General features: G+C 36.3%; 1 protein-coding gene across 1 annotated transcript in view; it reads right to left on the bottom strand.

Moving 5' to 3' along the window:
• The window catches only part of runx1 (RUNX family transcription factor 1), a 224,006-nt gene that overhangs the window by 122,138 nt on the left and 89,289 nt on the right, over positions 1-12,579 (bottom strand). Inside the window, exons 11-12 of the mRNA XM_073948887.1 lie at positions 11,131-11,895; positions 10,892-11,038 (exon numbers count right to left, since the gene is read on the bottom strand). Coding sequence (XP_073804988.1) covers positions 10,892-11,038; positions 11,131-11,200 — 217 coding nt within the window. The 5' untranslated portion in view covers positions 11,201-11,895. The remainder of the gene's footprint in view (positions 1-10,891; positions 11,039-11,130; positions 11,896-12,579) is intronic.

Raw genomic sequence — 12,579 nt, forward strand, 5'->3', positions numbered from 1 at the left:
GTGCTCCGGTTTCCCCCATAGACCAAACACATGCTCTATAGGGGAATTGGGTACACTAATGCTGAGATCAGACTGCAGGCGAGTCAAAATCATGCAGTCTGAACTCTGCATAAGTTATCTGTAGTGTATGAGTGTGAATGAAAGTGTATGGGTGTTTCCCAGTGTTGTATTGCAGCTTGAAGGGCATCCACTGCGTAAATTGTGCTGGATAAGTAGGCGGTTTATTCCACTGTGGCGACCTCAGATTAATAAAGGGACTAAACCTAAGAAAAAAAAAAGCATGAATGAACTTTTAAGTGATCACGTGTCAAAAGCATGGTAATGATAGAGAATGGTGATGAGGGAACTGAGAAAACAGGTGGAAGAACTAAAACTTAAGCATCATCAGACATAAGCATAATAAATCTGAGAACATTTTCAATTCTTTGATGTTTAAAATGTATAAATATATTATAATACATTTATATTATTACATTTAATAATGTTTATATGGTTATATAATAAATGATATCAAATATTTATGTAATAATAATAAACAAAATAATATTTAAATAATGATAAATAAATTAATTTATATTATACAAATATTATTTATTTGTTATTATTATTATTATTATTATTATTACATTAGACCTTGGTTAAAAATGACTTTTTTTGCAGTATGCAGATGCTATATAACACAACATAAATGTTTTAAAAGTGTAGGTATTGGTTTTTAAGGCTGCACAGTGAGTAGGGGTGTCACCTCACAGCAAGAAGGTCGCTTGCTCAAGTTCCGGGTGGGTCAGTTGGCGTTTCTGTGTGGAGTTTGCATGTTCTTCCAGTGTTGGCGTGGGTTTCCTCAGAGTGCTCCGGTTTCCCCCACAGTCCAAACATATGCGCTATAGGGGAATTGGGTAAGCTTATTTGTTCGTAGTGTATGTGTGTATGTTCTGGTCCTCCAGGTTTGGGGTTAAGCGCTGGGCTATCGATCCACCTCGTAAAAATTTGATGTTTTAAAGCACCAATATGGTGTCGCTAAATATCAACTTCAATATAAAACGCTTTGAGAGTGAGTAAGTAAGTAAGGTATTGGTCTTTGTCTTCATTTAAGTGAAGTTTCAACAAACTAATTTCGAGAGGAGCACGTGATATGACTGACCGCAGCTGGTCTCTCATCTACAATCATTAGTTAGCCAATCAGATTAATCCAAACTCACTATAAGTAGCCCGTCCACCCCTTTTCCACCTTGCTTCCTTTACTACGGGAAGCTCTCGAAAACTACCTTATTTCGTACTGCCCTTACATGCTCATCGACCAGGCTGGAGCCATGGGCTCTATTATCTCCGAGCTCAGGGTTCTCTCCCGGGACAGCATGCCAAACCCTCTATCATTGGTCAAACAATATCTAAGTGTGAACTCTTGAAATGTTTTAGTTCAGCTTACTGGATAATTTTAAAGCAATTGGTTTCCTAATATTTTCCAAGTAATGTGAACACAACTAATTATTTTGAGTCAACGGTACTGAAGTTTACTTTATTAAGAAGTTGTAAATACAAACTGTTTTAAGTTACACTCACTTAAAATTAATGCACTATTTTACTTAGAAACTTTAAGAAAATCGGTTTCCTCAATTTGCCAAAGCAAGGTCAACTTATTAAAGGTCAACCCATCTCCCCCTTTCTTCCTTTACCACGGGGAGCTCTTGAGAACTACCTGATCTCGTACTCCCCTTACATGCTCAATTGACCAGGCAGGAGTCCTGGGCTCTATTATATTTGAGCTCAGGGTTCTCTCCCGGGACAGCCTGCCAAACCTGCTTTCATTGTCAAACTATAAGTGTGAACTCTTGAAATGTTTTAGTGTAGCTTACTTGATCATTTTAAAGCAATCAGTTCCCTAATATTTTCCTAGTAATGTAAACACAACTAACTATTTTGAGTCAACGGTACTGAAGTTTACTTTATTAAGAAATTGTAAATACAAACTGTTTTAAGTTATGCTCACTTAAAATGAATACACTACTTAGAAATTGAAGGCAATCGGGCTTAATTTTTCAAAGCAAGGTCAACTTATTACCTATTACAGTGAACAAGCTGAAGCATTTCATCTGTAATTCGTCCTAATCTTAGACCACCTCCTGAAATGGAGTGAGCTATTTATATCTGTTTCAAATGTATTTCGAAAGACATTTACACCCATCCATTTCACAAAAAAGTGACCACATGTAAACAGTTCCTAAGAAATTTATTTTTAAATCAATTGCTTGGGTTAAATTAAGTTCCAGACATACTGTAAGCAAATTTTCTTTTTTTTGTTTTTTTGTTTTAATGATTACAGGGTATACAAAACTTCTTAAGTTGAACTTAAAACATTTTAATACATTTTTAATACCTTCAAAAAAAAAGAAAAAAATGAATACCAGCATGACTTAGAGCTGCAACAGTAGTGGCGTAAATGAAATATCTTCCCAAATGGAATAACATACTGCAGATCAGGGGTTTCCAAACATTTCAGCTCGCGACCCCCAAAATGACAATGCCAGTGACTTGTGACCCCCAATATCCTCTGAGGTGGTTATAAATACAGAGACCTTGCATGCAATGGCACACACACACACACACCAATAGACCCAAGTCTGTTCTTGTTTAATTTTTTAATGTATGTCAGTGCTGTAAATGGGCCAGAAAAAGTTTAACCTGGTGTTATAAAATCAATCTGCTGCATCTGACGCTATTGCTGTGTCTTTCGTATAATGTAATCACCCCAGGGGTCGCAATCCAATAGAACAATAAGCTACAATAGTAACTATAAACTACTATTTTTTTCTCTTCAGTATTTTGTGAATAAAATATGGTAAATCTTATGGTTCAATAAAAATAGATAGATTATTGGAAGTCACCAGGCAACCCCTCTTCATTGTCCCGCGACCCCCACTTTGAGAACCACTGCTGCAGATAACATATATATTTAAGTAAAGCAGAGGGATTAATCAAGATGTCAAAATGGGCCTTTGCCCATAGTTTTTAATCAATGTCATATATGTCATCAATGTCAATGGCCACTATTCTAAGAACAGTTCGGTACGATTACAGTTGTTTCTCCACTGAGCCTGGAGCAGCGCGGCATTACAAACCGTTCTCGGCTGGGAATTCTCGGCACAGTTAGACAATAGATTCTGTGTGGACGTTGCGGTTTCCAAGCTACCACCACACTGCAAAAAATGCTTTTCTTACCCAGATTTTTTTTTGTCCCTTTTCTAGTCCAAATATCTAAAAGTTCCTAAATCAAGAAGCATTTTCTAGACAAGCAAAACATATATGTTTTAAGAAATAATATGCCAAAATGAAGTGAGTTTTTCCTCAAATCAAGCAAAATAATCTGTCAATGGCGTAAGCAAAATAATCTTATCACAAATCGAAAAACAAGATTATTTTGCTTACACCATTGGCAGATTATTTAGCTTAATTTGAGGAAAAACTCACTTTATTTTGGCATATTATTTCTTAAAATAAGACAATATGTTTTGCTTGTCCAGAAAATGCTTCTTGATTTAGGAATTTGTAGATATTTGGACTAAAAACAAGACAAAAAATCTTTTTTTGTCTTTGCACACTGCAAAAAATGCTTTTCTTGCTTAGATTTTTTGTCTTGTTTCTAGTCTAAATATCTAAAATTTCTTACATCAAGAAGCATTTTCTAGACAAGCAAAACATATCCTGTTTTGAGAAATAATATACCAATATTAAGTGAGTTTTTCCTTAAAACAAGCTAAATAATCTGCCAATGGGGTCAGCAAAATAATCTTGTTTTTTTCTTTTGACGTAAGATTATTTTGCTTACCCCATTGGCAGATTATTTTGCTTGTTTTAAGTAAAAACTCACTTAATGTTGGTATATTATTTCTCAAAACAAGACAAAATGTTTTTCTTGTCTAGAAAATGCTTCATGATTTAGGAATTTTTAGATATTTGGACAAGAAACAAGACAAAAAATCTAAGTAAGAAAAGCAGTGCAGTGCAGTGTTGCAAGATGTAGTGAACGTTTTCCAGCCCAAAAGCTGTCTAAAACCCACCCAATCGCACAAAAAAACACCTAAAATATTAGATTCATATTCATATTTTATTTATTTTAAGTAGATTTAAATCGAAATTAACCTAGTTAGAGCACCGACCATACATTTGAACTTACCCCAGAGCGCTTTTTGTTTTGTTTTTTCCGAAATTAACCTAGTTACTTTAACTGTCATAATTGTTACCCATACATCAACCAACACCAGCAGTCACGAGGTTATATTAAACGTCTTCTTGCAGATGTGGCTATAAGCCTTGCGGCTGATGCCAACTACAGGCCTGTCTTTAAATCTTGAGTCCTCCAGCCAGAGGTCCGAAAATGTTCATTTCCCTACGTTTTAATTTAATTGCTGAAAGAAAGCGAACTCGCCAATATGGTTGGCAGCAAGCCAGCCGGGTACCAAGTTTGTTTCAGCGTGCACGCGAATGAACACCAGCTCACATGATATCGCTCAGCTCCTACTCTTAACATATAAATAAATCCATGCAAATTTTAGAATAAAGGCCTGCACTTAACACTAATTGAAAATCTATCTAAAACAATTGGGCTCCAAAATGTAATACCTCGTCAGATGACGTTTATCACTTTTTAATGCCCTTAATTTAATCTAATTTCATTTACTACCTTTTACAACCCTGCGGACACCCTGGATTACCTAAAAGGTCAACTGAGCAGTTATGCTGCTTGTTCAAAAGCATTTCATCTGTAAAAACCATAAACAGTTGCACACTTGTTTTTTTTTGCATGCAACATTTCACTCTTTTAAAAGGACAAAGCAACATGCATTATCATCAACTGAACATTGAGCTGAACATGAGGTAAAGGCGTCTTCAACAAGTCATTTCGTTTAATTTTAGTTTCATCTGGCCTTTGCCTCGTCTTTTGAGATGTCACATCAAGGCTGTTCACATGTGCTCAAGAAAAAACATGCATCGGGTGCGACTGATAAACTTCCTGTGTTAACTGAAAGCACTCGCACGCATGCAGACGCATATATGTGTGCGCATCTGAAACAGACAGCCAGGAAACTGCAATGAGACGTTCTCAAGAAGCAACCGAGAAAACACAACTAGACCTTCATCAAAATCACTATTAGAAACGATCCTGGGATATTAAATGCATGTATTACAGCATGTAAATATGTTGTATGATCAAATATTAACATCATTTTAATTAAATGAATAAAAACAGAACTGAAAACTGGGTCAAGAGTTGAATTCTTTCTCATGGAATGAAGACACTCTGTATTTAACATGATATACAATTAGGCATAGGATGATAGCCATTTTCAGTGTATACCACGGTTTGGAAAACTCAAGGTTTTAAAGCTGCCAATTTTTCTGTAATACCATTTCTAAGCTATGTGTTAGATTTTTTATATACATTTTTTTAAGCTTTTTAAGACAACAGTATCTCCAGCAGAAAAACAAATATCCAAACATGCCGTTTTAAATTGAATAGACATCAGTGTTTTTAAAAATAATGAAGAAAGCAGACGGCAAAGATTAATTTTTAATATTCAGCCTGACATGTTTACTGATCCAAAATATTATAAATCTTTCAAAAAATAAAATATATGGTTTTCAAAGGGGGGAAAAGTTTTAGTTTTTTTACCCAGACATTTACAAAGAATCTATATTAGAGCAATAATCACAATACTGTACAACCGTGATATTTTTATCAAAGGTTATCATACCATCAGAATCTTAGGGTGCTTTCATATCTGTAGTTCGCTTCATTTGGTCCGGACCAAGGGTAATAAATGATACATTGTTGCATCTTCTGCCGTCTTTGGGTCGTTTTCACACCACACTGATTGCTTTGGTCCGAACCAGTTGAAACGAACCAAAATGCAGTCATGTGACAAAATCCACATCTCTCATTGGCTAAATGTTGTTGAACATATTTCCTAAACTGCTTATTGATTGGTCAGAATTCACGTGCGGGAAAATGCCAGTGAACTCCCGCAGGTAAACAAAACCTTTTACTCTGGAGGGACGACTGCGCTGGCTGATTGTATCCCTGCTTTAGACAAACTATACATTACGAAATGAAGCGCGGCCGCGGCTGTAAAACAGTGTTTAATGCATCACTCATCACTTCAGGAGGAGGCGTGAATTAATTAAGCTAAACTGCAACATGCTCATCTTGCGGAAATATTACCAACGATCCATCAGGTAATGTTTTCCCCTCTCCGTCTCTCTCTCTGTTGGTAAAGCGCTGTCAACAAATATTTTTCCTCCATATCCCATAATGCACAGCGCATCGGCCTACGGCAGCTGAATTAGTCCAAAAGGCGCAGTACTTTTTGCGGTTGGGTCTGTTTTAGTTCGGATCATATTCTCACCACAAACGACCCGCTCCAGGGTTCGTTTAAAAGCGTATCGAGACCACCTCTTCAAGCAGGTCTCGGTACGCTTATTTGGTCCGCTTTTGGTGCGCACTCGAGTACGATTGCTGCATTCTCACCTGCCCAAACCAACCGTAACAAAAGGGGAAATGAACTCTAGTGCGATTCAATCCAACTAAATAAGGCAGGTGTGAAAACACCCTTAAACCGGCCCATGCCTAAATACAATACGTTCATATTACTTTACTGTCAAGTTTTTATTAGGGTGAAAATGTTCTTCCAAACACAAGTAAAACACTATTTTATACATTTTAATAGCTAAAAACGTCTTTAATTAGAACTCCCTTGAGCTAAAACAGCATTCAGATAGGGTTAAACGGCTTAAATGAAATGCTCAGAAAACAACAAGCACACTTCATGAACTAATTAACATCACCTTCACAGCAGGATCGAGAATAAATGTAATAAATGCACTTTCTCTAACACTCAAACTGTTTCCAGTGACTTTGCCATGGAGGGCCAATTAAGTGTGTGATGATCTAGTCAGAGGAGCGGATCAGAGCAGCTAAATGAGTCAGTTTACCCATTACAGGGTAATTTCCACTCACCCTTAACCCACAGTCATTTCAGCATGAGAAAGAAACTAAAGCATCATCTTTGGGGCCTCAGCTGTGAACTCACACACCCGCAGGCATCAAAAGCAGCACTTCACAAACACACAGACTCCAAAAAAAAGGGAAAGTCCAGAGCAATGAGGACAGACCTGCCTTAAAGTGAAGTTGCGTTCCTTCAGTCTGTCAGAAAATGAGAAAGGATAAAACAGAGCTGCCATTTAGGTCAAGAGTGCGCAGTGAAATGAAGACTGATTTACTCAATTATTTTAGTAAATCACAGTAAAAAAAGCTGGGTTCCACATCATTGATTTGCTTTGGCACAACATGAAGGAATTAAGTTATCCTATTCGTTTTGGTAACACTTTATTGTGATGGTCTGTTTGAGTATAAGTAGACTGTCTGCTTAATATCTGCAGATACTGCTTCTTTAACAGACATTTAACAGTCTATAAGAAACTTTGCATGTATATGTCAACTTACACTAACCCTAAAGGGCGTCACACACTGGATGCGCTGCTCAGCACCGCCACATGGCATGCACATGACAGTTAAAAGTATCGCACAACAGACGTGCACATTCGCATGCTATTTAAAATCAAACTATTCAGATGGCACTCTGTGGCGCGGCAGAAATATGAACAGTGTCCTGAGTCATGGCTGGGCGCCGCGGACAGCCGCCGACTTGCGGCGCCGGTGTGTGAACCCTGATAGAAACCTGTGTTTAGAAATCTAAAATGTATGGCGCTGTGCAGAGCGACGCTGCAGTTCACCGAGCGGTGCTTCTGGTGAGCGACCTGCTGAACCCTAACCCCAACCTGACAGTCTACTTATAATGTAATGAGAGTAAGCTGGCATGTAAATGCAATGAAACTTATATTCAACAAACAGCGTGACCTTAGTTTTTACATGCATTTAAGTGGATTAAACTTAAAATAAATAAGTCCCTCCCCCGAAAAAAAAATAATTATGTTGTTTCAGCTCAATTTAATCAAGTAGTTTATAGTTAATGTCATTTATTGAGTGTACTGTTATGTCATTAATATAATCGCTAAACCAAAACTGCTCAAAGTATTTTTTAAAATATCCAACAATTGTGTAAAATTAATTTTGCCAAAAAAAAGAAGTACTGTCAATGCATTTTATTAATGCACACTCCCAAGTACAAAACAATAAATTATTATACTAAAATGAGTAAATCCACTAAATTAAAAGCAAGTTCGCTTTTCTTTAAAAAATCAAGTAAACTCATCAAAACTTGGAAATGTTAAGTTGGCTTAACCAAATTTTATAATTATACACATATTTAATTAGCTTCATTTTAAGGCAATGGGTTGACTCACTTCTGAAAAAAATAAACTCCACCAATCACTTTTTACAGGGAATAATGAAAATCAATACAAATGTTGAGTGACACACTTTTCAGCTCACAACTGAAGCTTTCTGATGCACTGCCAAAGAAACTTTACAAAACTCTGAGGATTCTGCATTTGGTACAACCTCCTAATATTAAAATGAACTTTTAAAGCAATTCTCGAAGGAAAAACACCAACAAACTGACTCTAGAAGTCTACAAACTCTTCCATATACACATCTTACTATCAACTACCAAACCAATTATCTCTTAAAGGGACAGTTCACACATAGATTTGAACTCTGGCATCATTTACTCATCCTCCACTGGCTCAAAACCTATTTGAGATTCTTCCGTTGAACACAAAATAGGTTATTTAAGAATGCCATTAATTTCCATAGAGCTATTTTTCCTACTACATGTAAGTCGATAAGTGCCAAAGTCTTGTTTTGTGTTTAAAACAAGAAAGAAGCTCATAAAGCTTTAAAAGCACAGCATGAGGGAGAAGAAGTAATGAGCAAATGTTCATTTTTTTGAGTAAACACTCTCTTTAATCATCAGTTTACAGTCTTAAAAGTGATTAGTTACTTTACTTTGAAAAAATTGTGTGAGTAAACCTGTTGCCTTAAAATCAGCAAGTTGACTTTACTTTAAAAACTGAGTACTGTACATCCATTGTTATTTGGAATGGTTAATTTGACTTATTTTGCATAATTATGGACATAATTCATTTACTTATTCATTTTAAGGCAATGTGTTAACTCCATTTTTAGTTTAACTCTGTTTTATTGATACATATTAGAGAGTCAGAGAGTTACAGTATCAAATATAAAGAATCAGTAATGTTAACACACTTTTAGGTTAACTAATCGCTTTAAAAGCAATGGGCTAACACACTTTTAGATTAACTAATCAATTTAAAAGCAATAAGTTAACACACTTTTAAGTTAACTAATCGATTTAAAAGCAATAAGTTAACACACTTTTAGGTTAACTAATCGCTTTAAAAGCAATCGGTTAATACACTTTTAAGTTTAGTCGACTAATCGCTTTAAAAGAAATGGGTTTACAATATTTATTCAATTAAAAGTTTTAAAAGCAATGAATTAACACACTTTTAAGTAAAGTCAACTAATCGCTTTAAAAGCAAGGGGTTAACACAGTTTTAAGTCAACTAATCGCTTTAAAAGCAAGGGGTTAACAGTTTTAAGTTAACTAATCGCTTTAAAAGCAAGGGGTTACCACAGTTTTAAGTAAAATAATCACTTTAAAAGCAATGGGTTAACAGTTTTAAGTAAAATAATCACTTTAAAAGCAATGGGTTAACAGTTTTAAGTAAAATAATCACTTTAAAAGCAATGGGTTAACAGCTTTAAGTTAACTAATCACTTTAAACACAATAGGTTAACAGTTTTAAGTTAACTAATTGCTTTAAAAGCAAGGGGTTAACAGTTTTAAGTTAACTAACCGCTTTAAACACAATGGGTTAACAGTTTTAAGTTAACTAACCACATTAAACGCAATGGGTTAACAGTTTTAAGTTAACTAATCGCTTTAAAAGCAATGGGTTAACAGTTTTAAGTGAACTAATCGCTTTAAAGCAAGGGGTTAACAGTTTTAAGTTAACTAACCGCTTTAAACACAATAGGTTAACAGTTTTAAGTTAACTAAATGCTTTAAAAGCAAGGTGTTAACAGTTTTAAGTTAACTAACCACATTAAACGCAATGGGTTAACAGTTTTAAGTTAACTAATCGCTTTAAAAGCAATGGGTTAACACAGTTTTAAGTTAACTAAGCGCTTTAAACTCAATGGGTTGACAGTTTTAAGGTAACTAATCGCTTTAAAAGCAATGGGTTAACAGTTTTAAGTTAACTAAGTGCTTTAAACGCAATGGGTTAACACAGTTTTAAGTTAAATAATCGCTTTAAAAGCAATGGGTTAACACACTTTTTAGTCAACTCATCGCTTTAAACCCAATGGGTTAACACACTTTTAAATTAGCTACCCACTTTAAAAAAGCAATGGGTTAACACACTTTTAAGTAAAGTCAATTAACTGCTTTAAAATCAATGGATTAACACACTTAAGTAAAATCAACTAATCAGTTTCATAGCAATGGGTTAACACATTTAAGTCAACAAAGTGCTTTAAAATCAATGGGTTAACACATTTTTAAGTCAACTAACTGCTTTAAAAGCGATGGGTTAACACACTTTAGTAAAGTCAACTAATCAGTTTAAAAGCAATGGGTTAACACACTTTAAGTAAAGCAAACAAATACATTTTTACAGTGCATTAAAGCAGCAAACTAGCCCAAAAGTTTATCAGAAAGCGAGTTTTTAAAGTCATGCATCTCCCTTCGGAGTCCAGCGTGCAGCGGCTGGTTGAATGAGGTTAACCAGTAGAGCACTCAGTAACCCACAGACCTGTGGTTTTCAGATTCAGCCACAAGATTTCAGTATTTCACTCTCATCATTTTGCACAAACATTTCGGCAGAGGATCGCTAGCAAACAACTCACCCCTGGAGAAGCAAGACTGGTACGACTGGAAGCTCTCGAAGATGCTGTTGGAGGCCATGGGGAGCGTCTGCTTGTCCACGTCTTCGTCTGAATCCAACGCTTCCAGTTTGATCTGCTCCCGGATTTTGAAGGGCTCCCGGATTTGCCCTGCAAAGAGCAAAAAACATACGCCCATGACGACATGCTGGAGGTTTATCTGGAAACGCCACCCCCTGAACACCCCAAAACGCAGTACACACCCACAGCCGGGACCCCTCGGTCAGCCTGGGTCGGTCCAGCAAGCCGATTTTGTCCTGGGACTCTGTGCATTGTTGACGGGAGATTGCAATCGGCGGTCAGCCTGTGGTTGACTGATGCTTACCCTAGTGCAAAAAGAGCAGGAGCGCAAAAAACGGGTCGCTGTGGTTGTGTGTGTGTGTGTGTGTGTGTGTTTTTTTTCTGTCAATTCACACGCTGACATCAACACGTATCCTCCCTCCTCCTGCTCTCTTCGCTCTTGTCTATCTTTATCTCAGTGTTTTCTAGAGAGCCGTGACCGGTCGCAGACTTGGTTTGTGGTTGTGGCGGCCCACAGAAGCTTCTCTCTCATGCAACTTAAACATTGCATTGAAAAAGAAAGAAGAAGAAGAAGAAAATAAAGCATCCAAGTGTCACTGAGGTCACATGTTCTGCTAGTTTTGTTCGGGTCGGTGTTTTCAAAACCTCCACCTGTTCGCATTTGCTTGAAAAGGAGGAAATAAAGTGGTCGGTTTCAATTGTGAGAGTGTGTGTGTGTGTGTTAATGCTGCAGAGGGGGTGAGAGCGAGTAGGTGAGAGCTTGTTTAACAGTCATGCATGTGTGTGTGTGTCAGAGTTTGTGTACGACAGAGAGGCGAGTCACGCTGCATAAGTTAAAGCATGCAAATCCGTCTCCTCCAGAGGACACAATTAGTCCTGTGTCTCAGACGCCATAAAGGCGCTGCAGATCGTCAAAATTTACATGGTGCCTTCGGTATCAGTGTCATCTGAAAATAAAAGAGCATATTTACTGACAATAAACCTGCACATCACCATCCAAACATGTCATATGTAGTTTAAAAATACACTAAAGCCATTAATGCCATTGCACTTGGAGAATATTGTTGTTTCTTTGCTAAATGATTTTAGATGGATCTCTGATGCAATTGAAACTAAATTAAATAATATTTTGATGAATTTTGAAGTTACTTTAACATTTTAATTTAACAAAATACAGTTTTTTATTAATGAACACAATGAGCTGCTCGACTTTACTGTGTTTTTCATATTACATTAAACCTTCATGCTGTCACAATTATTCGCCCTCATGTGAATTTTTTTCAAATATTTCTCAAACTATGTGCATCAAAGCAAGTCATTATTCACAGAATTTCCTATAAGATTTTGTTGTTTAAATTAAGCCTTATTTGTTTTATTTTGTCTAGAATAAAAGCAGTTTTTCATTGTTTTAAAGTCAATATTATTAGCCCCCTTAAGCAATATTAGTTTTGGATTGTCTCCAGAACAAACCACTGTTATACAATGACTTGCCTAATTACCCTAACTTTACCCTAATTACCCTAGTGAAGCCTTTTAATGTAACTTTAAGTTGAATACTAGTATATGGAATAGGCATGGGCTGGTATAAGAATCTGACGTATGATAACTCTGGATAAAAATATCACGGTTTA

The sequence above is a fragment of the Danio rerio genome, chromosome 1 (genome assembly GCF_049306965.1).
Source record: "Danio rerio strain Tuebingen ecotype United States chromosome 1, GRCz12tu, whole genome shotgun sequence".
Lineage (NCBI taxonomy): Eukaryota > Metazoa > Chordata > Actinopteri > Cypriniformes > Danionidae > Danio > Danio rerio.